The sequence below is a fragment of the Amphiprion ocellaris genome, chromosome 17 (genome assembly GCF_022539595.1).
Source record: "Amphiprion ocellaris isolate individual 3 ecotype Okinawa chromosome 17, ASM2253959v1, whole genome shotgun sequence".
Taxonomy (NCBI): domain Eukaryota; kingdom Metazoa; phylum Chordata; class Actinopteri; family Pomacentridae; genus Amphiprion; species Amphiprion ocellaris.
The window spans coordinates 13,807,567-13,835,029 of record NC_072782.1 but is presented as its reverse complement, the minus strand read 5'-3'; the positions used below and the strand labels follow the sequence as shown (position 1 = coordinate 13,835,029).

The window sequence follows — 27,463 nt, the reverse complement described above, 5'->3', positions numbered from 1 at the left end:
CTGAAATTCTGCTCGAGAGATCAGTGGTTTCTTGGTTAAGTGCCTAACCAGAAACCACAACTATTAGCTGATGTTTTGTTCATCTGGCAGCTGACCTGATACCGTCCACCATTTTTTTTCTCCATTTATTCCATCTCTAGTTTTGCCTTTAGCTTCCAACTGTTGTTGCCAATTATATAGAGTTATGTAATTTATGTATGAACGGCTTTACATTGTTTTAGAAACACATTTTATCTCCAACATGCCCAGCAGAGACAGAGGTAATTAGAGCAGAGAGCAGCAGAGAAACAGAGACAGATGTGACGAAAAAGACAAGAAAGGCCACCAGTGAGGAACAGATGCACACACTGTACACACAAACCACTACAGCTTTAGCAAGAAAACATACCTAGTTGCATTTTATTATATCTCTTCAAAATAAATAAACATACAATTTAACACAATGAAATCAGACTTAGAACATCTGTGGACGCCTGTAACAGAATAAACCTCAAAATAGTGCCTGCTTTTTAGTAAACATAACTTGTACGTAACATACAAAAAATACTACTCAAAAATGTACAAAATGCAGCAAACAAATATCAAGTATTGTGCAGTTTTCCCAAACATTGTACCAGCCGCTGACAATCAGTCATTACAGGGAAATTACTAGTGCTGAGCGCCAGAAGCTACATTAAAAATGCACAGAATCCAGTGAGCAGTTAATGAGCAGCAAACAGCTCAGTGGTATAGCTCAGTCATTTTGGTTCGGCAATATGAGCCAGTCAGAGATCTCAGATGGCTCATATGGGCGGTGGAATATACATACGAAGTAAATACAATATGCACTGCTGATATGGTATAATGCAGTCTCAAAAGCGCTTCCTGTTTGGAACAAATACTAGTAGAATTTCCCTTAGTGTAAAAATAACATCATTTGTCTTCCACCTTCACAGCAGCACACAGCTTCCAAAACTAAAAAAAAAAAACAAAACACAGTTGTTCTGTTGCATAACAGAAGTTTTAAAGCATAATCATGAGAGTAAACACATTCAGGGCTGAACGCATGAAGAGCGCATTCAGCTTTCCCCCTCCCTAACACAAAGACTCACACACTTCCCCAAACACACTAGATAGAAAACAAGACGAGACATTACCATGGACTAACATCCATTCCATAGGTACATAAAAAAGTCTGTTCAAAGCCCCCTCCTCAAAAAAGCATGTACCAGCAGTAGAAGTAGTGTCTGTATGAGCAGCCCGGATTAATCACAGAAGTAGGTTTTTTTTTTTTTGTTTGTTTTGTTTTTGCTAAGCTGAAATAGCAAAACTTACAGACGCTATCAAGTTCATCGCTGCCTGTCTGTAGTTGCACTTGTCAGTAGTACGCTTGATACTGTGAGTAGATCCAGTAATATTCAACTCCAGGTCCAGTCTCTCTTCACTGCTACATAAGGAACCAAGTGCCTAACTGATGTAGGACGTACCCACAAATTAAAATACTGACAGGTGACATGCAGAATAAAAACAAAATGAAAAGAAAAAGGAGAGTACATTGAGTTGGCAGGTGTTTCATAATCTCTAACTGCCACATCCTTCATTAATGAGAACATCTAACCCTCCCCACTCTAATGACAAGTCAAGATTATTGGGTCCTGCCCAACAGTGGTGGATAGAACAGAAACTGGTGCAAGTGTCCTCCTCCTCACTTCCTCCTCACTTCCTCCGTGCACTCCCTGGTCTTTTGACCTGCCAGAGGTGGTTGTGGATGGTCAGAGCGTCCACGCTGACCGACACAGTCTTAGCGGGGATGACAGTGAACTGCTTGCGGTCTGAGCTGTATTTGTAGAGCTTGTCGATCATCTTGCGGCTGATATGACGCGGCCCTGTGCCTGTGAACTTGACTATCTCCTCGGTGTCTGGTGAGTACGAGTAAATGGCACGGAACTGGCAGCCACCATCGCGGAAAAGGATGATAAGGTGATTGGACTCACACTTTTCCAGCTCCTGTAAATCAGGAAGAAAAACATAACTTTTAAACGTGGCAAAACTATGAGTAATAAATTAAGGTTCACATACAGGTTTACAGGCACATTTTCTATGTATTCAGAATGCATAAGCACTACTGATGAACTCGTTCCAAGTGATAACACTGACCTCAAGAACAACATTCTTCTGGGACTCATTAACTTTTCCAGCCAGACAGCAGTGGGCGATGGCATTGATGATGATTGGCTTGTTGGACTTTGAGCTGGGCTCTTTGAAGAGTTTAGGACCTTTAACCAACAGAACATATTAAAAGTTGAATAAAAAATAGATGCAACTCAACTGTTCAAAAAAATAGTTTACAACAGAATAAAGACTGACTTAATTGCCTTCTTGCTGAGTTAGATGAGAAGACTGATACCATTCTATCTGTGTCTTCAGCATGAAACTGGCATCAGGACTTGCATAAAGGCTATAAGTAGGGCCCCACTTAACACTAAAAACTGTTGTTAATATTTTTTTCTTCAAATTAAACAAACATGTTGAACACTAAACATATCATTTGTTGGTTCTGGTTTCATATTTAGCATACAAATATCAAAATGTTATCAATCCTCTCTCGTAGCTCTTGGCAAGAAAGCAAATAAATGCATTAAACAAAATTTCAAACCATTTATTTAAGGGTGAAATTTGTAGAATCAAAAAGGGATCTGAAATAGAATATAACATTCCTAATTCTGTTTTCATTAGTATAATGTTTTTGCAAGTTTAAAATGAACCTCTTATATCTACAAAGGGTTCTCTGCACTGTGCTGCCACATTTCTACAGTAATTCAGAACACATGAATCAAACACTGGCTGTAGAGAGAATCATTTTAGTTTTTAGGTTAGGCAGCCACCATAGGTTCTCCTACAACCTTGGAGAGAGGAAAGAGAGGAGTGAGGGAAGGGTACTTAGTTCTGTGCTGACTTTTCTGCAACTTCAACTCTAGATGGCACTGAATCCTACATGCTGTTACTTTAAAGAATATGACCAAATCATAAATGTATTTTATTTATCTTTAACCTATCTTCAAACAAACCAGATTTGTTTGCGACCCTGAAAAGGAATCTTTTTTGTCTTTTTCTGCATTTCCGCTCACCATTGTACTCAGTTGAAGTGATGGATGAGGCTATGGAGCCGTTCTCCCAGTCTCGCTCCATGTTCCTGCTGGATGCCCTGCTCAGCAGGGGGAATGACTCCATGGAGCACACAGATCCAGCCCTAGAAGACACACTTATGAGTCAATCAAATAACTACAAAACCACACAAGATGGAAATGGATTACCTTCTCTGCGATTATGTACAGGAGTTCTCACCTGTGTGATTCTGCACCTCCAGAAATGACACTGTCTACCTCAGTCGCCAAAGAGAGCGTAGATCCTCGATGACTGCAACTCAGATCAGCTGAAAATGGAGAGAGAGGTATTTAGCATCACTTATTTTCAGAACAAGCAATGACCCAAATTTATAGTAAACAGTTAACCTCTGACAGTTCACAACCCTGTGACACAAATGACAAATGGAAGGTAGACTTGGCTGCTCTAAAAAGACTCATTGATCTTTCTAGCATGTAATCCATGGCTGATTTCCAGAGTTTGCTACATAAACTATTTTAATCAGCTGTGCATGCTTGATATCACATCATGCAGAGCAGGTTAGAAGGTTCACCTCCCCTGCAGCCTGCTGCTGAGCCCTGGCCTTTGATCAACATGGACACCTTCAGAGAATTACCTGCACAACACACATGCACAGACTCAGAGGACGACAACAAGTACACAAATGAACTGAACACACACAGCGGACTGTCAGATTATGTAACACCCTGTAGACAAACACACAGTTGTAAACACACAATAATGAAGACAACATGGAGCACCAGACAAAGACATGCAGACAAGTGCTAGATGTTCTTACGTGTGGTGGATCCTTTGGAGAGGCTGTTGGACTCTTCACGGTGCAGTGATTTAGGCCTGTTCCTGCGGGATTTAGTCCGTGGACGAGGCTTGACCAGGCCCTGCTCCTCCATGAGGGCTTGCTGTTTCCTCCGCAGGTATTCCTGTTTAATTAGCTCTCTGCGTGCCTTTTCTTCCTCCTTACGAATACGGTCCTCTTCCGCCTTTCGTCTTGAACAAAGAAAAGGAGATTTAACACAGATTTTCACTTTGCTAGAAGGACATATCCTCGCAGACACACCTTAGAATTCCTCATCAGTATTAGTGTGAAAACTTACCGAGCCTCATCACGCTTGATTTCACTCTCGGCTTCTTGCTGCTGTTTGCGCAGTCTTGCCTCTTCAGCTTTGCGCTGCTGTTTGAGGAGGAAGGCAGCTCGACGTTTCGCCATTTCATCCTCCGCCTTCTCATCATCCTTTATGATAAAAAAGATGGTCTTGATGTGCTGAATCACAATTTATACACAGAAGCATAATAAATAAGCAAACATCTGAATTTTACCTTAAAGAAGAAGCCTAACACATTCTTCTGTTCTCCTTCTGCCATGCCATCTGTAGCGTCTGTGCTGCCATCCTCCAGTCTATCTTTCACCTCTGACAAGTCTACCTCAATGAGTTGACCCTTAACCCTGGTAGAGTCATCGCCACCAACAAACTCCTTCCCTGAGATGACAGCTTTGATCTCTTGTTCTGCATCCTGTGAGTCTGAGTTGGATGCATTGGAGATGACTGGTGGATCCTGTGATTGAGGTTTATCTGAGCAGCGTCGAGTTCCTTCTCCGATGCCGTCACGGACTCTGAAGGTGGTGCTTCTCTGAACACTTTTATCAGTTCTGGAGCTCTCGATGATACTTCCTGTCTCAGCAGAAAGTATGCAGTCTGGGGACGGGACGTTTAACTTCACCAAAGCCGCCCTGCTGTGTTCTTTACTCTGTTTCCGCTCTGAGGCTTTGCTGCGTTGGCTGGAGCTAAGCTTAGGAGGACGTCGGGCCGGGACAGGATTTCTGCCACTGATATCTACAAAATGAACTGCATAAGATCTGGAGTCTGAGGTAGAGAGTTCTGTTTGCGCTGTGTTGGGGTTTGTGCTTGGGTCTGATTGTACAGAGTCTGGGGGTGAGACCACACTCTGCTTCATCAGCAGGTCTTGCTGTAAGGAGAGATGCATCATCTGCTGCTGAATAGAACTGATAGCTTCATTGAGTAGATCTATGGAGCGAGAGCATTCATTCAAGTCAGGTTCAGCCCCATTATCTTGAGACATGGGGTTCAACTTGTTGTCTCTGTTCACCTGTCCTCCCTCAGTTTGACCTGCTCTTGCCTGCACCTTCAGAGCATCAAGACAGGAATCATCTCTGCAGGAATGTGTCTTTGATTTACTCCTGTCAGCAGCTGTTAGCTCTGCGGATTCCTGGGGGTGTTTCAGGGGTAAAGGAAGTGTGTCACTTCTCCCTCCACCCTTCTTAACAATGTTCAAGAATGCTGCTTTCCCCAGCTTTAGTCTCTGCCTTGCCGATAAGGTCTCCATCTTCTTCTTCTGATACTCTATTGCACGTCTTTGCTCTTCCAGCTGCATGTGAAGTTGCAGCAGCTCTGAAGGCACAACTGGAGGACTAGCCATCATATTCTTCCCCAACACAGTGCTTGGCTCCTTCCCCAGCCAGCCTGAGGTGGGCTCACTCCTCAGTTGCCAGGGAGGGCAGGGGGCAACCTCAGAGCCATCAGGTGTGGTCTTCTGGGAGCTGCTGGTGCTTGAGTATCCATCCCGGAGACCAAGTTTAAGGAGCTTTCTCTCTGCAAAGCTTGTCATCTTGACACTGGCACTGCCTGACGCGCTGCAACTGCTCGCCCAGGATATGGTACTGGGGCAAGGGCTCGAGCGTCCACTACCATCCTCCTTATCATCCCGCTCGCTAACTTTTGAGTCTTCCCGCAGTTTGGCAGACTCCCCTTCTCCCTCCCCAAATTCAGTCAAGTCTCCCTCCTCTAAGAACCTCCCCCTTCCTCTCTTTACCACCTCTTTAGTCAGCTCCATCTGATCATCGTCGTCATCATCTTCTTCGAGGTCTGCAATGTCAGAGTCAGAGTCATGTCCGGCCTCCAGCCCAGTGGAGAAAGGACTGTGACAGTCTGATTCTCCTGACAAATGTAAGAAAAAGCCTTGAGACTGTTTCTTCCCAGACTGAGAGATGCCAGCTGAGCCCTCAGTGGGTGGCCTGAGAGAGGTAGGGACTGATTCTACCATCAGTGTGGGTGTACAGATACTTCTGTTTGACTCAGCCATGGGGGATTTTCTCTGTGAGGCGCTTGGGACATTGATAGCTGCTTTCCTTGCACCTGCCACTGGTCTAAAGCGACTCTCGCCACTCTCCTCCTGCTTGTTCAAGCTGATGCTCTTCTCTTTGGCTGGCTTAGGGATTGCGGGTATCAAAGGCTCTAGAAAGTAGCTGTCTGCCTGGTGGTCCAGAGTAAAGGGACCCGTATCAAGACGGGGAGAGCAAGAAGTTTTAGGAACCCTTGAGGTGGAGGCTGCACTCTGTATTTCCAGCTCGTCCTGCTCCATGTCACTCCCAATTCGTTTACGAGAAAAGGCAGAGGGGTGGATGACAGCAACCAGTTCCTCCTCCTCTATTTCCTCTTCTTCATCCTCTATGCGCATGTGACTGAGCAGGCTTTGGCCACTGAGTCTGTGCTGGGACAGACCTGACCCCAGCATGTGTTTGGGGGTGATGCTCATGATGTTAGAGGCTAAACTGTCTTTGCTGATGGAGCGAGCAAGGCTGATACTGTCGGCATCGTCCTCCTGGGCAAAATGCAGAGCATAGGGGGCTGGCTGTGATAAAGGTCTGGATAGGTTAGGGAGACAGAGGGATAAATATGGGTTAGGTGAACTCAGTTACAAGAATTTTGTGTATTATTTCCATCTTTGCTACAACAGAAACTGTGATGATTGTAATCACATTGCTCACCTCGCCCTCCTTTCTGGCCAAGCCAGTATGGAGCCCTGATGTTGTCCTTCTGTACGTGTCAGAGAGTTGGACCTATTTCTCACATCTGTGCAGAGAAAATACAATCCATATTAGAAACATGGCAACTTTTTTTTCGACAAACTCCCTTTCCCGAGATGGAATATCAAACTGGCAAAGTATATTGCTTTGAAAGGTTACAACACTAAACTTTCAAACAGCTTAATACCATGTTTTTGTTTGAGATGGACATTCACATATGGAAAGGTACACAACTTAGGTACATTTACATCACCAAAATGTTCCTCCTGCTCGCAGTCCTTTCTTATTTCTTATTGGCTTAGTAGAAGTTCAGGAACAGGACCACAACTCAAACACTTTCAATCATATGCCTATAAATTTCTGCCCTGCAAACCAGATGGTTCTCCTTTCTCACACCTCACCCGATCTTCCTCCCTTATTCTCTCTCCTACCTCTATCATCTTTCGCAGAGTCCCCTGAGGGTCTATCGAGCACAGAAACCATGATTCATCCTGAAGCTTTTCCAGCACCGCAATCATCATCCTTCCCCAACATCCCTATCTACTCCCCTTCAATAAACAATTCATCTGATTTGAAGCTGTGGTCCCTCCGTGCAAAAAGACCTTTATTTGTGACTTGAGGCAGCATCAGAGCCTGAGTAAATATTTCCTTATATTACCTGAAGAGCTCTCCTCAGTCACCTTCTGTTGTCTCTGTCTCAGGGGCAGTAAAGAGTGAGATGGACTTGTTGAGCTTTGTTTAGTGCTGTAAGACAAACAGAAAGAGGTCTAGGTTTTGCAGTTTAATCTGACTTTGTCAGCTGAACAATAAATTAACAGTCTAAATTTAGTTAAGTAAATCTGCACAACTGGAAATATTGTAGAGTCTTAATCTTGATATGTAATTTAGTGAGGTAAAATTGTATTTTATGTAATGTATTTTATGCAAGCCAAACATTCCCCTATCACTGTGTATCCAAATGAATGCTAATGTAATTGTAATTTACAAAGAAAAACACCTTTGCAAAACTGTTTGGGATTGTGCCCCCACATGTTTAGTGCAAAGACATTTATAATATACTAGTACTGAGTAGCATGAAAGTGCTTTGTTAATGTATAGCAGGAATAACCAAAAACACAGATCACGTGTGACTTTTCCCATACTAGCTAGTGTATAAATACTAGGAATGTAATATATAATTTACTTAAGTACTATGTTTTATATTAAGTTTTATATTACAAGCACACAAATACACAAAACGGCAAAATCCAACAGAGAGAGAAAAACGAAGCAGTGCCGTAAGGCCTGTCTACAATTGAAAAACAACGATAACTGGCAAATCTGTAACTTGAACATTGATCGGTCTCTGTTTGGTGTTTCTAGAAAAATTAAATTAGTGTGTGATACCTGAGGTCTGGGCTCAGTGGCGTGGTCAAAACATCTGCAGAGCTTGATGATGTCAGGAAACTTCGTTTGGTAACGTTAGAGATGGGTACATAGGATCGAGAACTTTTAGGCTGCAGCAACAGTCTCACTGTGGAAATAGTATAAGGGGATACAGCCCATTAAAAGAGATCCTTTAATATAGTAAACTGTTGTTTAAAAAGCCTCAGGCAGTTCAGCAGATTACAAAAAATGCACAAAAGCCATCTTTGTACAGCTTGTGATTGTGTGCTTTTTCTGCAGCTACATCTCAGACTAATACACAGCAGAGAGATGTTATACCATCTTTGACTTCCTGAAGATCCCTGGGCTGTACGAAGTCTGGCTTCACATTCTCAAACCACCAGAAAAGCTCAGCAATGAAGACCATGACATTATTCTGCAAGACACAATTAACAAGGTCAGGATTAATAGCAAGATGTGACAATAAATACTCCAGCCTGTTTCTTTAAGTGAGACGTTCCAATTTCTGCTGAACGTCACAGTTAAAGGATGATGGTACGTCGAGTTTCTCTTTGGTTGCTTTAAAGACAAATTATAAGATGACTCAGAACAAGATTAATGGCACCACAAGACCAAAACTACAAAGACCTAAAAAAAACTTTCTTGTTTTATGCAGTCTAACAGCAGAACAAATAGAGTAATAAATTCAGCAAAGTGGCTTGGCAATGTGGGCAAAATTGTAATAAATACCTAATAATATCTGCCATTAGCCACCATAGAAAATTAATTACATAAAAAAGTAGCAGCAAAACCTATGAATGTGCTGAATGAAGTGTGAATTAAAATTTGTATTTATTTTTTAAACTGTTACAGGCTCATATTATTTGAGTTTTGCAAATTTTACTTTAAAATTGCTATCAGGTAATTTTAAGGGTGACAATAACAGAGTTTCTGGACTCACCTTTAGTACTGGCGGAGAGTACAGCAGATCCTCAGGATTTAGATAAAAGCATTTGTTCAGGTACTCATTAGAAAACTCCCTCAGTAGCTGGATGTTGTACACGCTGTCTGCTATAGAAGGAACCTCCTTCAGACAGATATCTGCACAGAACAGGATGACAACAGTCAATAGCTTTGCACTAATACTGTGCACTAGAAATGTTAAGAGTTATATCAAGAGTTTGGCATTTTTAAAAATCTAACAAGAAGATTGATAGTACTGTCATATCTATATACTACATATGAGGTTAGAGGTAGCTGACTGATGGCTTAGCTGTATTTATGTATATACAAAAAGGCCACACACACACAACATGAAGATTATTTTGTCAGATGGAGCAATCATAGGGCAGTACACCACCTAAAGTACCTAAAGTGATGCAATTGGGATGCAAATATAAACAACATGGAGACTGTGGAGCAACAGTTTGCTTTAAGACTAATAATACTTGACAGTGACAAATAACAAAAGCAGAGGGCTAAATGAGTCTGTATGAGAAAACAGTTGGAGAGGTGCAGTAAACCAGTATTTTACTCGTCAGCAGGAACTCAAGATAATGTTATAATTAGTAGTTTTACCATCTGTAGCTAGCCTCAGCGACTAAAATGTTAACTTGGCGGCCAGAAATAAAACCGACTGTAAGAGTCTCTTGGCTCTTGCTACATATTTAGCCCCCAGGCATGAGAGAGTGCTATGGATCTTTTTATTTGACTCTTGGCATGACAGTAAATAATTGGGTCATTTCATCTCAAATCATCAAATTTTTAGAAAGCTTTCTGCTCAACCATCTACTGCGTGAAAAGTGAAAATGTGCCCACATTTTAAAAAAGAAGTCTCTTGGTTACCATTTTCAAACTCCAGAAATTTTTTCTACTTGGATTAGGTTATCTACAAATTTTGTTTTTTGTTTTTGTGGTACAACTTGTCATACCTGCTCAATCAGTAAAAGTTCAACACACACACAAAAATAACCAAGTATGCCAAAATAAAAAAGCATTTTATATGTTTTGTTATTATTGTGGCATGCAACAACATATGGTTCAGAAAATATCACAGTTAATGAACTGTGCTCAAAGATGAGACTTTTCATGATGGCTTAAATTTTTTTTCATATTTCAACTCATCCACATTCAGAGACAATTTGATACTTTTACAATTATTGCAGATTCAATGACATGGTGAGAAATAACAGTAAAATATGTCAGGCTTTTGCCACTAATAGTTCCTGAGATATTGTCATTCAAACATAGCTTCAACTTTCAATGTGCGCAAAAATGTGCGACAGGCAACAAAAAAATATATAGTAATTACCCCAGAAAGTACTTGATATATGCATCTAAAATTTCACACTCACACCATTTCAAATATCCATAGCTTATGTTAAAAAAGTTTCAAGCAAATCCAGGGTGGTTGAGCAGGAGGTCCCTGATGATGTGTGATGGAATAACTCTACTGTGTTTTCCAAAATGTCCAGTGATCCCGTGAAAGGATCATATAACGTCAAGAAACAGAGTGCTGGACCGTGGCTTCAGGAAGTGAACAGCTTTAGTATTTTTTTTAGCATTTTTACAGTGGATCCAATGACTCAGTTTTACCATACCTTCCAGTCTGATAAGTTCTGGGCAATAGAAGTGGATCACAGCCAGCAGAGCTGTGCCGTCACACACATCCTTGAACAGGTCGTCCAGCAGGGGGAAGTGCTGAAGTGTCCGACCTGATAGGTGATCTCTGCGGTAACGCACCTACACAGCACGAGACAGCCCAAATTTACAGTGTAAACAAACTTATCTAATCAAACACTGAGTCACATGTTCACTTGTCACACACAAACACAACATTTCTCACTATGTAAATTATTCTCTGCCTCTCTTTCACAAATATTCTAGAGTAGGTGTAACTGGCATCTAGTGCATCATAGGCTTTATTTATCTGATATCAGATCAGGTCAGGGGGAGTCTTTTAGAGTGTCCGCTTGTGCATCTGACCGGTCATGTGGTGTATTAATGCGTGTCATAACGACTGGAAACGATGTTCAGGTATGACAGTTTAATTAAGAACAAGGTATATGTTGGTAGATATGAAAGGGAAAAATAAAAAAAGGTGAGAATGAAATGAAGAAAAGGTGAGTATATTACCACACGAGAGAACTCCACAGGCTCCAATAAGCAATGGGCCAGAGCATGCATTATATCAGGCTGGTGAGGGAAGAAAGAAATGATCGGATAGAGGTTAACGATGAAATGAGACAAACTGTGAGTGTATGAGTGGAGTTATTGAAACACGAGGCTCCACATGTTTCTTTATGGGGAGGATGTGTTTGAGGTGCCTGGATGCTCATGTTACCTCTGCTGAATAGCAACAGAAAAGAAAGTGTAGAGATGTGTTCATGTTTTGGGAAAAGGAGGCGATAAATGCAAAAGGTCCGTTGAAAATGAACAAGGTGAAGGCAAACAAACAGGGAAAAACCTTGTGAGCGTGATGTTTCTTCCTTTACCACTAGGGGCCACTGTGGTTTCTTCACTACACACATTATTGCATTTATACACAAACACACCCTCCATAAAAATAAAAAAAAACTGTTTTCATTTGATTTCTGGCCTATCAATCCTATTAGAGTTTATTGTCACCCTCGTTCTCTAATGTGCTGCCTGAGCTAACACAGACCAACACAACAATACACACCTTAAACAGACGTACATACACTCACACGTTAATTGCAAGCGGTTGCACTTACAGGTACAAGCTTCCAGTACCATTTGGAAGGAGACTAGTATCCAAGAGGCACGAAGGGAAGGAGTTTTTGGGGAGGGGGACATAAACAAGAAGAGCAGCAGACAAGGGTCAGATACAGCAACAAGGAATCAGATTATCTCCTGTTGGTGAGGAGACAAATCTGATGGTAAAGATAAGTGGAAAGGACAAGAATGAAAGATTCAAGAAAGCCTAATTCTACAAGAATAAGCAAAAGTCAACACCATTACTCTTTGAAAGATGGCTGAAGAGGTAACCCAGTAAGACACTGCGCTAACACTTGTGTTTTAGTAACACAGTTCAAAGGAAGTCGACTAAATGTAGGGGCTCAAATTAAGAGGACCACCAAGGACGTAGAATGACAAGTGTGAAGCATAAACTGCTGCTTGTGTTAAACAAACTACTAATACCTATACTGTTGTAATCTTAAAAATGGGTTGGCCAAGTTGTAGCCCAACCCTAACAAGATGATGCCATGGCAACACTATATTTCCCAAAGGCTCCAAATTATTAGAAATGTAAATTCTAAAAATATAGTGTACAATATGACAGATTTCCCAAATCAAAACAGGGTAAAGAATAAAATGGAACTTACTAGTTGGGATTTAAGACAAAGGAACTCTTTGCACATGTATTTCATCAGACAGGTGCAGAAGAGTGGGACGAGTATATCAAAGCATTTCAAACTGTCTCCTGCACACAGTCTACCTTGGAAAATTACATTCATTTACAACATTTCAGTGCTAAACCTTCATCAGGCAAATGGTTTGTTCCAAAGCCATCTTAATCTTAAGACAGCTTCTCTTTGTAACAAACCATTTGCCTGATGAAGCTCTAACACCAAAATAAAACAGTGTGCATGAGTGTTTGAAACATAGAGTTACGAGTGGGAGACCCACAGCCAGACTTTGAAAGACCCCTGACATAGGGTGTTCACACATAAAATCCAAAAACACATGTTAATCTGTGATCAGAAGGTGATGTGAGGATTACAATGGAAGCAGGAGCAGCGAATCTGACAGATGATGTACAGAAGGAGGAGATGCAGAAATGTAACATTATAGCCAGAGGGACAACAGACAAAAGAAACACCATCACTAAAGAAAGATAGTATTCAACACAGAGGAAGCTTTTGTTGTGAGACACTGAGAGAAAGAGACAGGGTGACAGAGTGTGAGACGAGGGAAAAAAAAAACAAATTGACACATTGTGTTTCACCTTCTGGTGGCTGGGAGACTCCAGCAGATGCTGCTTCATTTTACACTCTTTTTCTGTGATCTCCCTCATCTTAATGTTCACCTGAAGCAACAAAGATGTTGTATGAACGCAGACAGAAGAACACAAAAATCCACACATTAACACCAATGTTTGGCTGTTACCTTGTTAATCCAAAAGACCATTGCATCTTCCAGGTCAAAAGGAAGCTCCTTGGAGGCACTGAAGTTTGAAAAGCGCTTGACACTGGACACCACCTTCTCTATGCTGATCATTTCCACTGTGTAGGCCATTATCAGGGCATCAATGAGGTGGATGTGGGAGTTCTGATGAAAGAGAGATTTTGAGCTGAGTTGAGGAAACAAAATAATTTCGAAGGCTTTTCCAGCCACATATCACAGATTATACAACCCTTCTGCTACTATTTCTATGTACACAGTAAATCTTTCTCAAAATCACAAGTCTGCTTCTAATTTACAGTTATACTAAAGCCGACAGTTAATCAGAATCAGATTTAATGGCCAAGTATACACACAACATAAAAGGAATTTGGAATTTGTTGGAGTCACTCTAGGAATAAAGAAAAGAGAATAATAATAAAATAACTATAGAAAAAAATGTAGATAGGTATTTACACAAATAGAAAAGAAAATATATCCACAGTAGTGCAAAATGACAATTGCTAAAGCGAGAACAGCGCATAGTGCAAAAATATTGCACAGGTATTGTATAGAAAGTTAATAAAAAGTCATAAGTATTTTAGCTGAGAATGGCTCAGCTGTTTAACAGGGTTAAGGCAGTGGGGAAGAAGCTGTTCTTGTGTCTCGTGGTTTTTGTGCACAGTAGTGCCTGCCGGAGGGGAAGGGGGAGAACAGTTCATGTCCAGGGTGAATGGGTGAGTGGGTAAGGGTTCGTTTACATGTAATTATGGCCTTGAAACTCTTCTGTGTCTCTACTTGAGTTTGATATTAATCTCTGGAAGCAGGAGCAAAAAACACATTATTTGACATTTTTTATTCCTGATAAAAAAAAACAAAAAAAAAAAAACACCTTAAACTGTTGCTTCTCAGACAACTTTTGTCCTGTTGTGTTTTCTCACCTGTGGGATACAACTAATACCTCACCAGAGTGGGATCATATTAAATGAAAAACGCTGAGCCTTTGGTTCATTTTGCCTCATTAATATTTTAGTTACAGACTCTAAAACCTGTAAAACAGTCACATTCACTGATGCATTATTTATCTCAGCAGTCTTGACTCACTTTTGACTCTGGAAAGCAGTCATTTTAGCCTTTTACTAGATGGTAAATGTAGGTTTTCAGTTCACTAGGTTATACTACTGCAGAGAATGTATCCTAAGTTTAAGAAACATGAATGCTTCTTTAATAATGTTTTGGCTAACAATTATTACAGCAAGCCTTTAATATTTTTTGGCTTCTTGGGGCCATGGAACAAGCTATAAAACAGCACTGGCATTCAAAATCATGATTTGAAGCAGTGCGATTAGCAAATAGCAAATACTACAATTGAGGTTAATGTTATTGCAACGTGTCCACATTGAGTTTAAACTGTTGTCAACAGTATCTCAAATTTAGGGCTCCCTCTTTGAAGTCACCCTTTTGATGGTAGGTTGACGACGCATCACAATTTAAATCTATTAAACAGTGAATATTAAACTGAACTTTGGCTTTTTTGTAACAAATCAAAAAGCAATCACAAAATTGCAAAGACATACACTACCAGACAAAAGTTTGGACACACTTTCTCATTCTTTGAATCATTTATACACACACTTTCTCATTCTTTGAATGAGAAAGTGTGTGTCTAAATGAAAACCAAGCAAAATAAAAGGTCATTTTACAGGGAAACAGGCAATGATTGCTGTTGCTTTTTTTTTAGCAGTTACAGCTGCTAAAATATTAATCACAGAATCTGAAAGTATCTCAGAGTTGTTAAAACTTCACTTGACTTGCAGTAAAACTTAAGGTTCTTTAAATCTAGACAAAGTGAAATATGTATGTTAATATCAATCAATACTGCTGCTTGGTTTTTAAATTGCAGCTTGAGGCTGTCTGCAAAGGAAATGAGAAAGTTTTGCTGCTTTGATCCTCAGATCGGAGAGAGGGGAGAAGAAATTAAAAAGCAGACCATGGCTCTCTCTCAAGTTACTGCAACTGAAAAGATTTTGAGCAAGGCCTTCAACCTCCGAGTGCTTCACTGAAGCTGCTGAGTGGCTAAAAAATCAGGCAGTGCTTGCATTGAGCACCTGACAGATGTGGATGTATGCAGCTGTGTAATACTGAACAGCAGCTTCCTAAAATACTGATTTCAGCAAAACACCACTAGAAAAATAAATATTAGAAAAGAAATTCAGAAATGTAGATGAAAAACCATGCACAGCGTAAATACAATATCCCCTGGCACTCTCCTGACTAACTTAAGTTAATGTACAATGCACTAATTAACTTACTATTATTAAGCTAATGTTGGTATTTAATTTGACTTCAGGTACTACCAACCATTTTGATGGGGAATGAACTGAGATCCAGATCAGACACTGGTGTGTTGTCGGCCTCCAGGACATAGATGCCTTTCCTGGACAGGTTCTGGATGACAGACTGGTGGCTTTGGAGCGAGGCAGCCTGCTCAGCATGAAGGATGTGCCCACATACACGGCAGTAGAGCTCTCCAGACAGCAGCAGGCGGATGATGGGGGGCTTGATGTGTTCCTGCTCATACTGGTCTGTATAGAAGGGATCCCGCAGGTCTGCAGGGATGTCATCTGGAAAGAAGAAAGGCGACAAGAGCACATGTATTTTTTAATTACTTTACGTGTAAATGATGAGAGATTTTATTTTCTCATCAAAGTCGTATGATTCCACAAATCCACACTCAAACTATTTTCGTACAGGCACGTGTTCACCAATGCCTCACCATGTTACATAACATAGAAGCTCCCAGGTCGCAGATTTCCTAGGTATTAGACTGTCTAAGACGAAACCAGTGCAAGAGCAGGGTGCTGAGACAAAGTCAATGGTTAAAAGACATGCAGGGTAGCACTGCAATAGGCGGACCTGAGGCCTTAAGCCAATGATTTAACAGGATTTAGCGGTGATGCATAATCTGACTGTGTTGTCCCAGCCACCCCAGTGTTGTCCTGCTCGTGGACACAGACATGGGGAAGCTATTTTTATTTGCCTTCGACATGTTAATCCAAAGGCCTGAAGCACTCAAGAAATTCAGCTTCCAGCATTTTCTGGATAGATTTCAACAGGAGGCAACAGGAGCACTGTTGTTTCTTTCCAAGCAAGAAACCAGCAAACAATCTGATAGTTACAAACTGAATTTAAACTTAGGCTGATGGGTATTTCTTAAACAAATGTGTTAAATATTACAGAATCATCCCTAAAGTGAAGCTTACTTAACAGCCTGGTGCATATTTTAGTAGTTCTGTCCACCACATTAGTCTAGATTGTAAAAATTTGACTTTGCAGATACATTTCAGATATGCAGGGGTATGCTGATTCCACTCAACAAGCTCTATATACACTTAAAAGCCAAAACATTAAAACCAGTTGCCCAGTATGATGTAGGTCCCCTTCATGGTACCAAAACAGCCCTAACCTGTTTCATCATGGATCCAGAATATCTTGGAGTCCCCTGTGATGTCTGTCACTAGAAAACTAGCAGTGGGTCCTTTGGCTACTGCGGATCAAGCTTGTTCTAGCACATCCCACAGATGCTGGATCAGGTTTGGATCTGAGCCAACACCCACGTCCCCTGGTCTTGGTTCTGAAGCCATTACTGTGCAGGCCACTGAGCAGGACACTGAACACTCCACAACTGCTCGGGCATGCCATTATCAAGAAGGGTTGTCCTTGATCTGCCACAATGTTTAGGTGGGTAGTACATGACAAAGCAAGAGCCACAAAAGTACCATGACTCAAGGTTTCCCAGCAGAACATTCCTTTATAAGAAGGTGATAAACGCCCTTCACTTCACCTGACAGTGATTTTAATGTTAAAGCTGATCACTGTACTCTTTCTTGCACTTAGCCAGCCGAGAGGATCGATAGCACTCTTATATCAGTCCATTAAATATGAAACAGGAGCCAGGAGGTGGTTAGTTTAGCTTGACATAAGGACTGAAAGCAGAACAAAACAGCTAATCTGACTCTGTCCAAAGTTTTAAGAAAATCAGTCTGACAGCACATCTAAAGCTCAGTAAATAACACTTTCTATCTTGTTTGATTGAATAAAAAATAGAGTATTGGCCAGGTACAGTGACTTCCAGGAGTCTCCATGATTGCCTTAGTCTGAACCAGATATGGAGATATATGACAGGTTGATTATTCACCTGTGAAGAGCCAGCTTGTTTGAGCATGTTTCCAATGTTTATGCTAAGCTAAGCTAAGCGTCTCTGCCTATAGCTTCATAATTAATGCTCATAAGGAGATGGTATCGATCTTATTTTCTAACTCTCAGCACAAAGTGAGTAAGTGTATCCCCCAAAATGTGAAATTGCTCTATTGTCATTACTCATGACAATAGAGCAACCCTCAAAGGCATTCAGACTGTGGTGAACAGATTGCTGAGCTGCTTTCTCATTTACCATTGCTATAAAACTACAGTTGCACACACAGACTTTCAGAATTCAGCATCCTTATTGATTATTTTGTATACATTTATCAGTTTTCTATCAAATAAGTGGTTTACACCCTGTCCTGATTTGTACAGACACTAAAATGAAGACATTTAACAAAGAGGATAAACAATTATATATCAATATTTTACAACTCTGAAGGCATTACAGTAGAAATAACAAAAGCATGTTTCCTCATTTTGCTTCACATTAGAGGCCATATTGACTGCGATAAACAGACAAAAACAAGACATCCCTCAGTGGAAAGCACACACAGCAGGCTTGGATTAGAACTACAGCATGCTGTGAAAACCTCAGCTGCATCTTTTACAACAGACTGCTTGCTTGGCACAGTCTACATACAGGATCTATCTCACTCTCTACTGATGTAGTGCTGTCATATGTGCATGAGAATCCCAGATCATGTGAGAAAATGCTCATTGTACAAGCCTCCATGTCTGATTTCATGTGGCTTGCTTTCCTCCAGCTCCGTTCCAAACACCATTTCTTGCACTCCCGGTTCCTCAGCCTCAGCTGTCCCAGAAGGCCATCTTGTCCTTTCTGGTTGCCGTGGCGATGGCGATGGGGAATGCCAGCATGGCCAGGGGAGGGGGCTGGGTTGCTGTCCCATCTCCCGCTCATTGGATCGTTTTATGGTCCCTGACATCGGGAGGTGTATGTGTGGCGAGAAGAATTGGAGGGGGGTGGCAGGCTCTACTCGCTAATCCCAGCTGCTAATACTCCTTAGATATTTATTATCCACCTGATCCAAGCATTAAAACCCACCCTGGTGTGCATATGTGAGTGTGGGATATAAAGAGGAGGAGGTGTAGGACAAGGCTTTGTTTCTATTCTTTCAGGCGCAAGGTCAGATTGACCAGCAGAGATCTTGCTACCAGTAAAAGCAGGGCCGTCAGACTCGGGCTCTGCAGGCCAAAGATGCAACTATTGTTTCCAATAAGGAAAGCATAATGGAGAATCCTCCCCAGGAGATAGCATAGCATAGCTTTTAAGCTAAAACACTCATAGGCACACTTCAGACCCAACAGAAAACAATGAGAACGGTGGAACCAATCTGTCAGGTTCTTTAGTTTAACCATGTTCCTGCTTTCAACGTGGCAACTGAGCAAGCTCTCAGACATTTCAGTACAACTCATAACCACTGATTCATACTATACACAACACATAGAGCATATTCACATTTGATTTTATGATTTATGGCACTTGCACATCCTTGAATAATGTCATGCAGTTACTCTGCACAATATCAGCCAATGTTATCTGTAGTTGTGGCATAAAAGCAGGCATGTATTATTTACATGCCACAGTAAAAAAGGAAAAAGTGTTAAATTAGTAAATATTAGCCTTTTGAGTACTGGCATACACCAGGGATTCTCCAACGTGTTATTTAAAGGTCCGAATTTCATTTTAGTTCAAGGTCAGTCGTCTGCTAAGATTTTCACTAACAAACAAACATCTAATCAATTAAATTACAACTTTTAAGCAACATACATCAAGTTTCCAGACAATCAAAATGCTTTTGAGTCAAGTAAGAGAAATAGTCTTGTTTGCCTGCAATTAGCTGCATCACTGTGACCCCTAAACTTGTGATTACACCACAAATGACATATCTGTCTGATTCGGCCTATATAGCAGCTTAAGAGGTTAGTTCATATTCATTTCTGACTCAAGCATATTCATGCATTTAAACAAATTGTAGAAATTGTGTACTAGAGAAAATGAGACAGATTCTCTATGTGCCATTTGGCAGCTGATAGCAAATTCTCAGTCCTAATATTGATGTGAGAACCCAACGGCAACAACACACACCAGTCTCTCCTGTAGTCAATGTTGTCATGAAAACAGTGTAAACAATAAGGAAATAAGCTAAATTAAAACCACATATTCATCATTATCATTGGGGATAGTATGACTGTGAATAATTTCCAGCTACACTGTGATGTCAATAACAATTCAGTGCGTAGTTTGTCCATTTTCAACTTTTTCATATGTTCTTTGTCTGTTTACATATGAAATATTCATTAGCCAAGGTTTTAATTATCAATAAAAGTATCGATCTTAAAAATCCACGATTATAGAAGTTACACAATATACCACTGTACATTCTCAGAAACTAAACAAGCAACGCATTTATTTTTGTCTGTGCCGAGAGTGACAAGTCACAGCCTGATAGAACATGAAACTAGCATTATTGTTGGTAAACATGTCTTACAAACGGAAAACTAAGATATATAATGCAGAACCTGCTCCAATTGTCAAATTTATGAAAACCCCAAATGGGAGCTACTAAATGATTTAGGAGTACTTCACACTTCTATTTTCTATTTATTTTTCCAAGGCAATTCTGAAAATAAGAGAGTAAGCTTAGGATTTTGTAGCGGTATAATTAAAAAAGGCCAGTGGTCTTTTAGTGTTCTGTAATAACATTTAGAAAAGATTTCGAGGTTTCTCCAAAGGTCATTAATAAACATGTCACGAGTCTAAACAAACAGGCTGTGTTGAACAAAGACACAAGCCTTCAGGTACAATCCCATTAAACACTTAAACATGTGACTGGCTGTGCTGACTTTCACACCAGTACAAACAAACAACACAGCCGTCCAAGCACTGCTGTGTTTGCGAGTTTGTTTTGCAAACCAGGGATTGTATCACAGGAAACAAACAAGCACATACCTCCAATACATTTTGGATTAGTTACTGTAAATAATATTGAATTAACAGGAATGGAGCATTCCTAAATGTTTTAAGTTGTCCTAAATTATGAAATATTCTTATCACATTCTCAGGACAACCACATAGTTCTCTAATATAAAGCCATGAACTGACAATAATGCTCAATTAGGTGTCTATCAGTATTGCAGGATATTGACCAAAATCTTTAATGCACTGCAATACTGTGATGGTAACACTGAGTAGGGAGAAGAGAATTAGCATGATGTGATAAACCACAGCCTTAGTTTAGGGGCATCTTGAAGGTACCAGGCCTGGTGAAGATACACCAATTCAAGGACTAGAGGCTGAACAACTGATTTAAACTGTCATATGAATCCCATGCAGTCTATTACATGGTTAAAATTGAACTGAAGTTGAATTTAACAATATACACACGGACAAAATTGTTGGTAGCCCTCGGTTAATGAAAGAAAAACCCACAATGGTCACAGAAATAATTAGAATTTGACAAAAGTAATAATAAATAAAAATTAAATGAAAATTAACCAATGAAAATCAGACAATGCTTTTGAACCATGGTTTGACAGAATTATTTTAAAAAATAAACTCATGAAACAGGCCTGGACAAAAATGATGGTACCCTTGATATTTTGTTGCACAACCTTTTGAGGCAATCACTGCGATCAAACGATTTCTGTAACTGTCAATGAGACTTCTGCACCTCTCAGCAGGTATTCTGGTCCACTCCTCATGAGCAGACTGCTCCAGTTGTCTCAAGTTTGAAGGGTTCCTTCTCCAGACGCCATGTTTCAGCTCCTTCCACAGATGTTCAATAGGATTTAGATCAGGGCTCATAGAAGGCCACTTCAGAATAGTGCAATGTTTTCCTCTTAGCCATTCTTGGGTGTTTTTAGCTGTGTGTTTTGGCTCATTATCCTGTTGCAAGACCCATGACCTGCGACTGAGACCAAGCTTTCTGACACTGGGCAGCACATTTCTCTCTAGAATACCTTGATAGTCATGAGATTTTATTGTACCCTGCACAGATTCAAGACACACTGTGCCAGATGCAGCAAAGCAGCCCCAGAACATAACAGAGCCTCCTCCATGTTTCACAGTAGGGACAGTGTTCTTTTCTTCATATGCTTCATTTTTGCGTCTATGAACATAGAGCTGATGTGTCTTGCCATAAAGTTCCAGTTTTGTCTCGTCTGTCCAAAGGACATTCTCCCAGAAGCTTTGTGGCTTGTCAACATGCAGTTTGGCAAATTCCAGTCTGGCTTTTTTATGATTTGTTTTCAACAAAGGTGTCCTCCTTGGTCGTCTCCTATGAAGTCCACTTTGGCTCAAACAACGACGGATGGTGCGATCTGACACTGATGTACCTTGACCTTGGAGTTCACCTTTAATGTCTTTAGAGGTTGTTCTGGGCTCATTTGTTACCATTCGTATTATCCATCTCTTCCATTTGTCATCAGTTTTCCTCCTGCGGCCACATCCAGGGAGGTTGGCTACAGTCCCATGGATTTTAAATTTCTGAATAATATGTGCAGCTGTAGTCACAGGAACATCAAGCTGCTTGGAGATGGTCTTATAGCCTTTACCTTTAACATGCTGGTCTATAATTTTCTTTCTAATCTCCTGAGACAACTCTCTCCTTGGTTTCCTCTGGTCCATGTTTAGTGTGGTACACACTATGTCACCAAACAGCACAGTGACTACTTGTAACCCTAAAAATAGGCCGACTGACTGATTACAAGTTTGTAGACACCTGTGATGCTAATTAGAGAACACACCTTGATTGAACATGTCCCTATGGTCACATTATTTTCAGTCTTTTCTAGGGGTACCATCATTTTTGTCCAGGCCTGTTTCATGAGTTTATTTTTGAAAATAATTCTGTTGAACCACGGTTCAAAAGCAGTGTCTGATTTTCATTGGTTAATTTTCAAAGAATTTTTATTTACTATTACTTTTGTCAGATTCAAGTTATTTCTGTGACCATTGTGGGTTTTTCTTTCATTAATCAAGGGATACCAACAATTTTGTCCACGTGTGTATATATATATATATATATATATAGACTTTACAAATCCAATTGCAATATCCACCAGAAAAAAAACACATATTTTCCTAAACGTTAACTAAGTTCTTTGCAGCAAGGTGTATAGATTTTTATTTTCTGAAACAAAAAAAAACAATGAAAGCAAGGATTCCTTGATATCAGTGGGTACTTTGAAGAGTGTCAGCAGATAACTGATTGATTCGTAGGTCATTTTTAAATTATAGCATTACAAAGCCAAATTAGATAAACAATTTATCATTTCAAGGAGAAATAGCAATATTCTATAGGTTCAGCTTCTAAAATGCAACAGTTTGCTTTGCCCAGATAAGAAAGTAATTGGCAGATAAACTAGTAATCACAATAATTTGTAGTTGCAGGCTTCTGAAGTGTGCAAAGCTACATGCACTGTGAGAACTTAAAGTTGCAATAATTAGCAAGTCACACAACACTGGTACTGTTTATTCTATGAGGAAGGGCTGTGTAGTTGTGCGGTTAAATGTAGAAATCAGTCTCTTGATTAAAACATTTGTTAGGATTTCTGGCACACTGACAATAGGAGGAGCCAATCAGATTAAGGTAAGCAAGAAGCTTGATGAGGTGATGGTGGTGGTTTGGTGTTTATTATGGGCTCCTCATGTCAACACAGTATTGAGTATTGGAGAGGTACAGCTCTAACCAGCAAAACAGACCTCATGATATTTACATCAATGCCAAAGCAAATGAAATGCTACAGCTCTACTTGAGATATCAGTCATACTCATATGGCACAACACTGGTGGAAGATGCAGAATTTTTCAAGTCTCGTAAAGTTACACCTTCCCTCTGAAAACAACATGTGCATATCTGAATATGTGTTAACATATTTGCAACAGAATGTAAGAGTAATCGTTTTCATTTTAATGGCAATGCTTCCTAAAATTTTAGGGTTTGGTCCCATCTCAGATGCAATTTACTGAGCCATTTACAGCAACACAGAAGACGACACCACAGCAGGGAAAGAAACACTTAAACGGCAGTACGCCTGACTCATAAAACAGATATGATAACAATGAGTTTTCCTTTTCTAAATGGCTGCCTGTGTGTCTCCCTCCAAATGCATCGCTGTCACACTGATAATAAAGATACAGAGATTCGCAGAGCTGCATGAACAGCACAGCTGACCTCCTGCTCACACTCCTTGGAGAGCAGCCATTGAATGACACAAAAACCCACATTGGAGGAGTAATTTCCAGACATTTACTTACAGCCTGCCTATGTAGAGCAATCATTTTTAATGTTTTAGAAGACCTCATCAGAGCTGGCAGGGCTAGTGACCTGTGTATAAAAGACTGATCACGAAATGTCAGCCAAAGTCTTCACACACAAACATGAAGGTCTGAAGCATCCTGATATGAAAATGTTCTCCTTAGAAATCTTGCTGACGTGTTTGATTGTAAAACAAAACACACAACAAAGCGTGCGATCCTCTTTGAGAATGCTTTTAAATTTATCATTGTAAACCAAACAATGATACATGTAAGTCTAGCAACTATATTAACTCATTAATAAATCTATGAACACTTCAATACATGACGAACTATGTGGAAACCGGAGAGCTCTTTCTGGATCAAATCACAACATTTGCTGTTTTCAGATTTTAGACCATGTAATGACAACAATACTTCTAAATCTCTTTCTGCACAGTTGCACTTAACATGTCTGACTGCATTATCTTCTGCAATACTGTTTCATTGACACCAATATGCTGTTGACAGCAGTTTCCTGCATTGATATATGGGATATTTAGATAAACTGCCCTAAAAAGAAAAAAACACTGAATAGACTTTAAAAAGTAAAACACTCATCTTTATGAGAGAACAGCAAAATACTTGTATTTTCTGAGTGTGACTGTAGATGACTGCAGTCTTGAGATCTAAAATGCATGAAGACATGGGTGGCTTACATCAACAGTGTTTCAGTATATCAGCTTTTAGCACTCATTGTCTACTATACAGCTGCAATGGATCATTTTTTCATTCTTTCTTCTTCTTCTTATTTTCCTCTCCTCTCCTTACTCTCCTTTGACATGACTATAGTCCACAAAATGTAAAAAAATTAAATTAAATTTAAAAATAGCCAAAAAATTAAAGCCTCCACATTATATTTTCATTAATCACACTTTTTGTGTGTGTCTCAGCCAGTTTACTATCACATTTTACAAGGAAACGAAGCAAAACCTTACATTTGAGAAGCTGGTTTTGGTTGAAAAGTGACATTATTTATCCTAACAACTGCTGACTGAGAAATTATTGGTTGACTAATTCCGTTGACTTAATTTTTCAATCCCTTATGTACAGTTCTAGTTTATTCATTTGACTGCATTATTTACTGTGTTTCTTCTGTGAAGCTAAACTAATGTCATGGTCTTGAAATACAACATCTATTAGTACAAGAACAGCAATGTACTTCCCAGGCTGAGTGACTATATATAAACAGATGTTGTTAAAATATATATATTATTTATCTTATGAATAAACATAATCTTTATGAAGGTATGCTGTTTTTACTCTCCTGGAAAGTATGCCAGAAAAAGAAACCGTTATTGTTAAGACTTATTTAATAGAATTCAAGGTCTGTGCAGCAACTACTGTCCATAGTGCACAGATACCATATAGACTATAACTTGTGCAGCTGCTTATCTTTTATAAGTACTAAAAATATAATCCTCCTCTAAAATGTGGCTACATGACCACACAAGACAAATTGTCAAAGTCTCATAATCCAAGTCCAGTTTAAGATTGATTTTAATTGTGACTTAGATCTACATTGCAAAGGAAATGTTCAGAGTCTCCCAAAATATCTGGACAGTCACAATAGTTGTGAGATTCATAAAAGCCTACTAGGTGACCAATAGAAAAATACATGTATCACAACACTGAAAATGTTTTGACTGTAAATGAATTAGGCTGCCATGCAAGCTCGAAGATAGCACTCGAAATAGCTGTAACAAGCTTCAGACAGATGTCTCAGTTCATCCGATATGTAAATCTTGTTCAAGATTACCTGCATTAGGATAAAATGGCATTGAATCGTGTGATATGTTAATAGTTTTTTGAAAAAAAAAGAACATAGCAGGCCAAGAAACTGCTCAGATCCCTTCCACCAGCAGAAAATATTGACTGGAGAAGTTCAACAGAACTACCATTATTTTCCAAAGAAATTTCAGCAAAGAGCACAATGTAAAAAACAAAAAAGGGTAAGAAAAAAGGGCCTAATTTAGAGAAACAAAACTGCAAAATAAATTAGCAGCAGTCTCAAAGTCAGGCCCAGGATTGCTTTCTTAAAAATGACTTGCTGCTATATCTATCCCCACACATTACTTCACTCTTTACTTTCTCATTTCTCCATAGTCTCATAGCAAACAACAAACTGTGAGCCATGCTTTCATTTTGTGCTACTAATCAGCATGTGTCTTAGCATAATCAGAGTTAACCTAAGCAATCTAACTTTTAAGACTAAAATAAGTCTAATACAATTTATACTGTTTTCGACAGACAAGTCAGAAATCTTTGTGAAATTGGCCCCAGAGTTCTGTTCATGCGCAGCTGATGTTTGCTCCAATAAATGAATAGAACAAATAAAAACACTGTAGTGTGAAAAAAGACATCATTCAAGGTCTCAGTGGTGCGAGACAAACTCAGAGAAAGCCTTACCTATACCATAGGCTTTGGCAAACAGCCAGCGGAGATTTGCTTCTATTTTGGCTCTTGCGGAGTCGTAGAGCTCCAGTGGTACAACCTGAGCCTCCACGCCTCCTCCTCCGCCTCCACCTCCACCACCATCATCATCGGCTGCTGCTGCTGCTCTCCTCCAGGTGCTGTCCCTGCCAGCACTCACCTCCACATCCATCCTGCAAAGACGGACACAGAAACGTTACTGCTAGTAGCAGCCGACAGCATTACATCATCAATATTAGAAACAACAACCAGGGCCTGGCTCACTGACAGCACCTGCTCTGGGACAATAAGAAGCACAGCACACACTCACCTTGTCTGACCTGCAGGTGCAGTAGGTGTCTGCTGTCAGTCACTATGATTCATGTACCATGGTCATATGTATGCACCTTTAAATCCCAATTAGCAGCCATTTATTTGCATGTTGTTGATTATTAGCAGGTTGAAGTGAAATAAAAGCTATACTGTTGGACATAAATGAATAGTAAATCCAGTTTAATTAACTAAATAACACAGTAGCATATTTGACAGCTGCTGATAGATATTTTGTAGCTTGTCCAGGGTGAAAAGGATGGCCAGTGGCTGACCTAACATTAACCTAGCACCGCTAAGTTCACTGTAATAACGGTAGGGTAGCTAGCTAAACTGCGCACGAACACCTCGCAATTTAAGACGACAGACACGACAGACTCACCTCTAAGAGCACATTTGGTCCTCTCCGCTGCTTTGTGATGGATGTATTGTGTTAAAACGCCGACATGCTGGCCTGGCTTCAGCTAACGGTGAAATAACAGACTCCTCCCCGCCCAGCGATACAAATCTCCGGCCTCTCAGAATAAAGCTGCGGCTGGCGGCTGATGGTCGTTAATCCAATAATAAAAAATGTGATTGGCAACCGTCCGGAAGTCTGTTTTCGAGGAAAATATTAATGTCCCACGGCCGGCTGCTTCATACAGCGGCTGTCATCGCCTCTGACAGAGGACTAGCGGATGTAGCGGAGCCCTGTTGTAGGAGCCTGTCTCTATGGGGACGGACGGGTGTTACCTTCAGTC

At 40.2% G+C, this 27,463-nt stretch overlaps 1 protein-coding gene across 6 annotated transcripts; it reads right to left on the bottom strand.

The window, feature by feature from the left end:
• Positions 1 to 370: 370 nt before the first annotated feature.
• On the bottom strand, positions 371 to 27,463 carry camsap1a (calmodulin regulated spectrin-associated protein 1a). Of its 6 annotated transcripts, none has more exons than XM_035949045.2 (20): positions 27,106 to 27,463; positions 26,391 to 26,587; positions 15,818 to 16,080; positions 13,463 to 13,624; positions 13,302 to 13,382; positions 11,468 to 11,527; positions 10,933 to 11,074; positions 9,294 to 9,433; positions 8,672 to 8,768; positions 8,354 to 8,480; positions 7,626 to 7,711; positions 6,929 to 7,013; positions 4,462 to 6,805; positions 4,239 to 4,375; positions 3,923 to 4,131; positions 3,677 to 3,739; positions 3,325 to 3,412; positions 3,108 to 3,229; positions 2,137 to 2,255; positions 371 to 1,986 (listed from the first exon to the last, which is right to left on the bottom strand). In XM_035949045.2, exons 2-20 carry the CDS (start codon positions 26,584 to 26,586, stop codon positions 1,696 to 1,698), a joined length of 4,812 nt encoding a protein of 1,603 aa, XP_035804938.2. In that variant the 5' UTR covers position 26,587; positions 27,106 to 27,463; the 3' UTR covers positions 371 to 1,695. The 6 variants fall into 6 exon arrangements, with proteins under 6 accessions (XP_035804938.2, XP_023127977.2, XP_035804940.2 ...); XM_023272209.3 differs by lacking the exon at positions 11,468 to 11,527 and adding an exon at positions 12,067 to 12,099 and having other exon boundaries at positions 27,106 to 27,462; XM_035949047.2 differs by lacking the exon at positions 3,677 to 3,739 and having other exon boundaries at positions 27,106 to 27,462.

Bases quoted from the DNA above. Each gene is read 5' to 3' on its own strand.
- camsap1a (XM_035949045.2), bottom strand. From the start codon at position 26,586: ATGGATGTGGAGGTGAGTGCTGGCAGGGACAGCACCTGGAGGAGAGCA. The intron at 16,081-26,390 runs GTAAGGCTTTCT...TCTTCTTTCCAG, and splicing joins TGCCAAAGCCTATGGTATAG to ATGACATCCCTGCAGACCTG. The intron at 7,014-7,625 runs GTAATATAAGGA...TTCTCTGCACAG, and splicing joins GACTGAGGAGAGCTCTTCAG to ATGTGAGAAATAGGTCCAAC.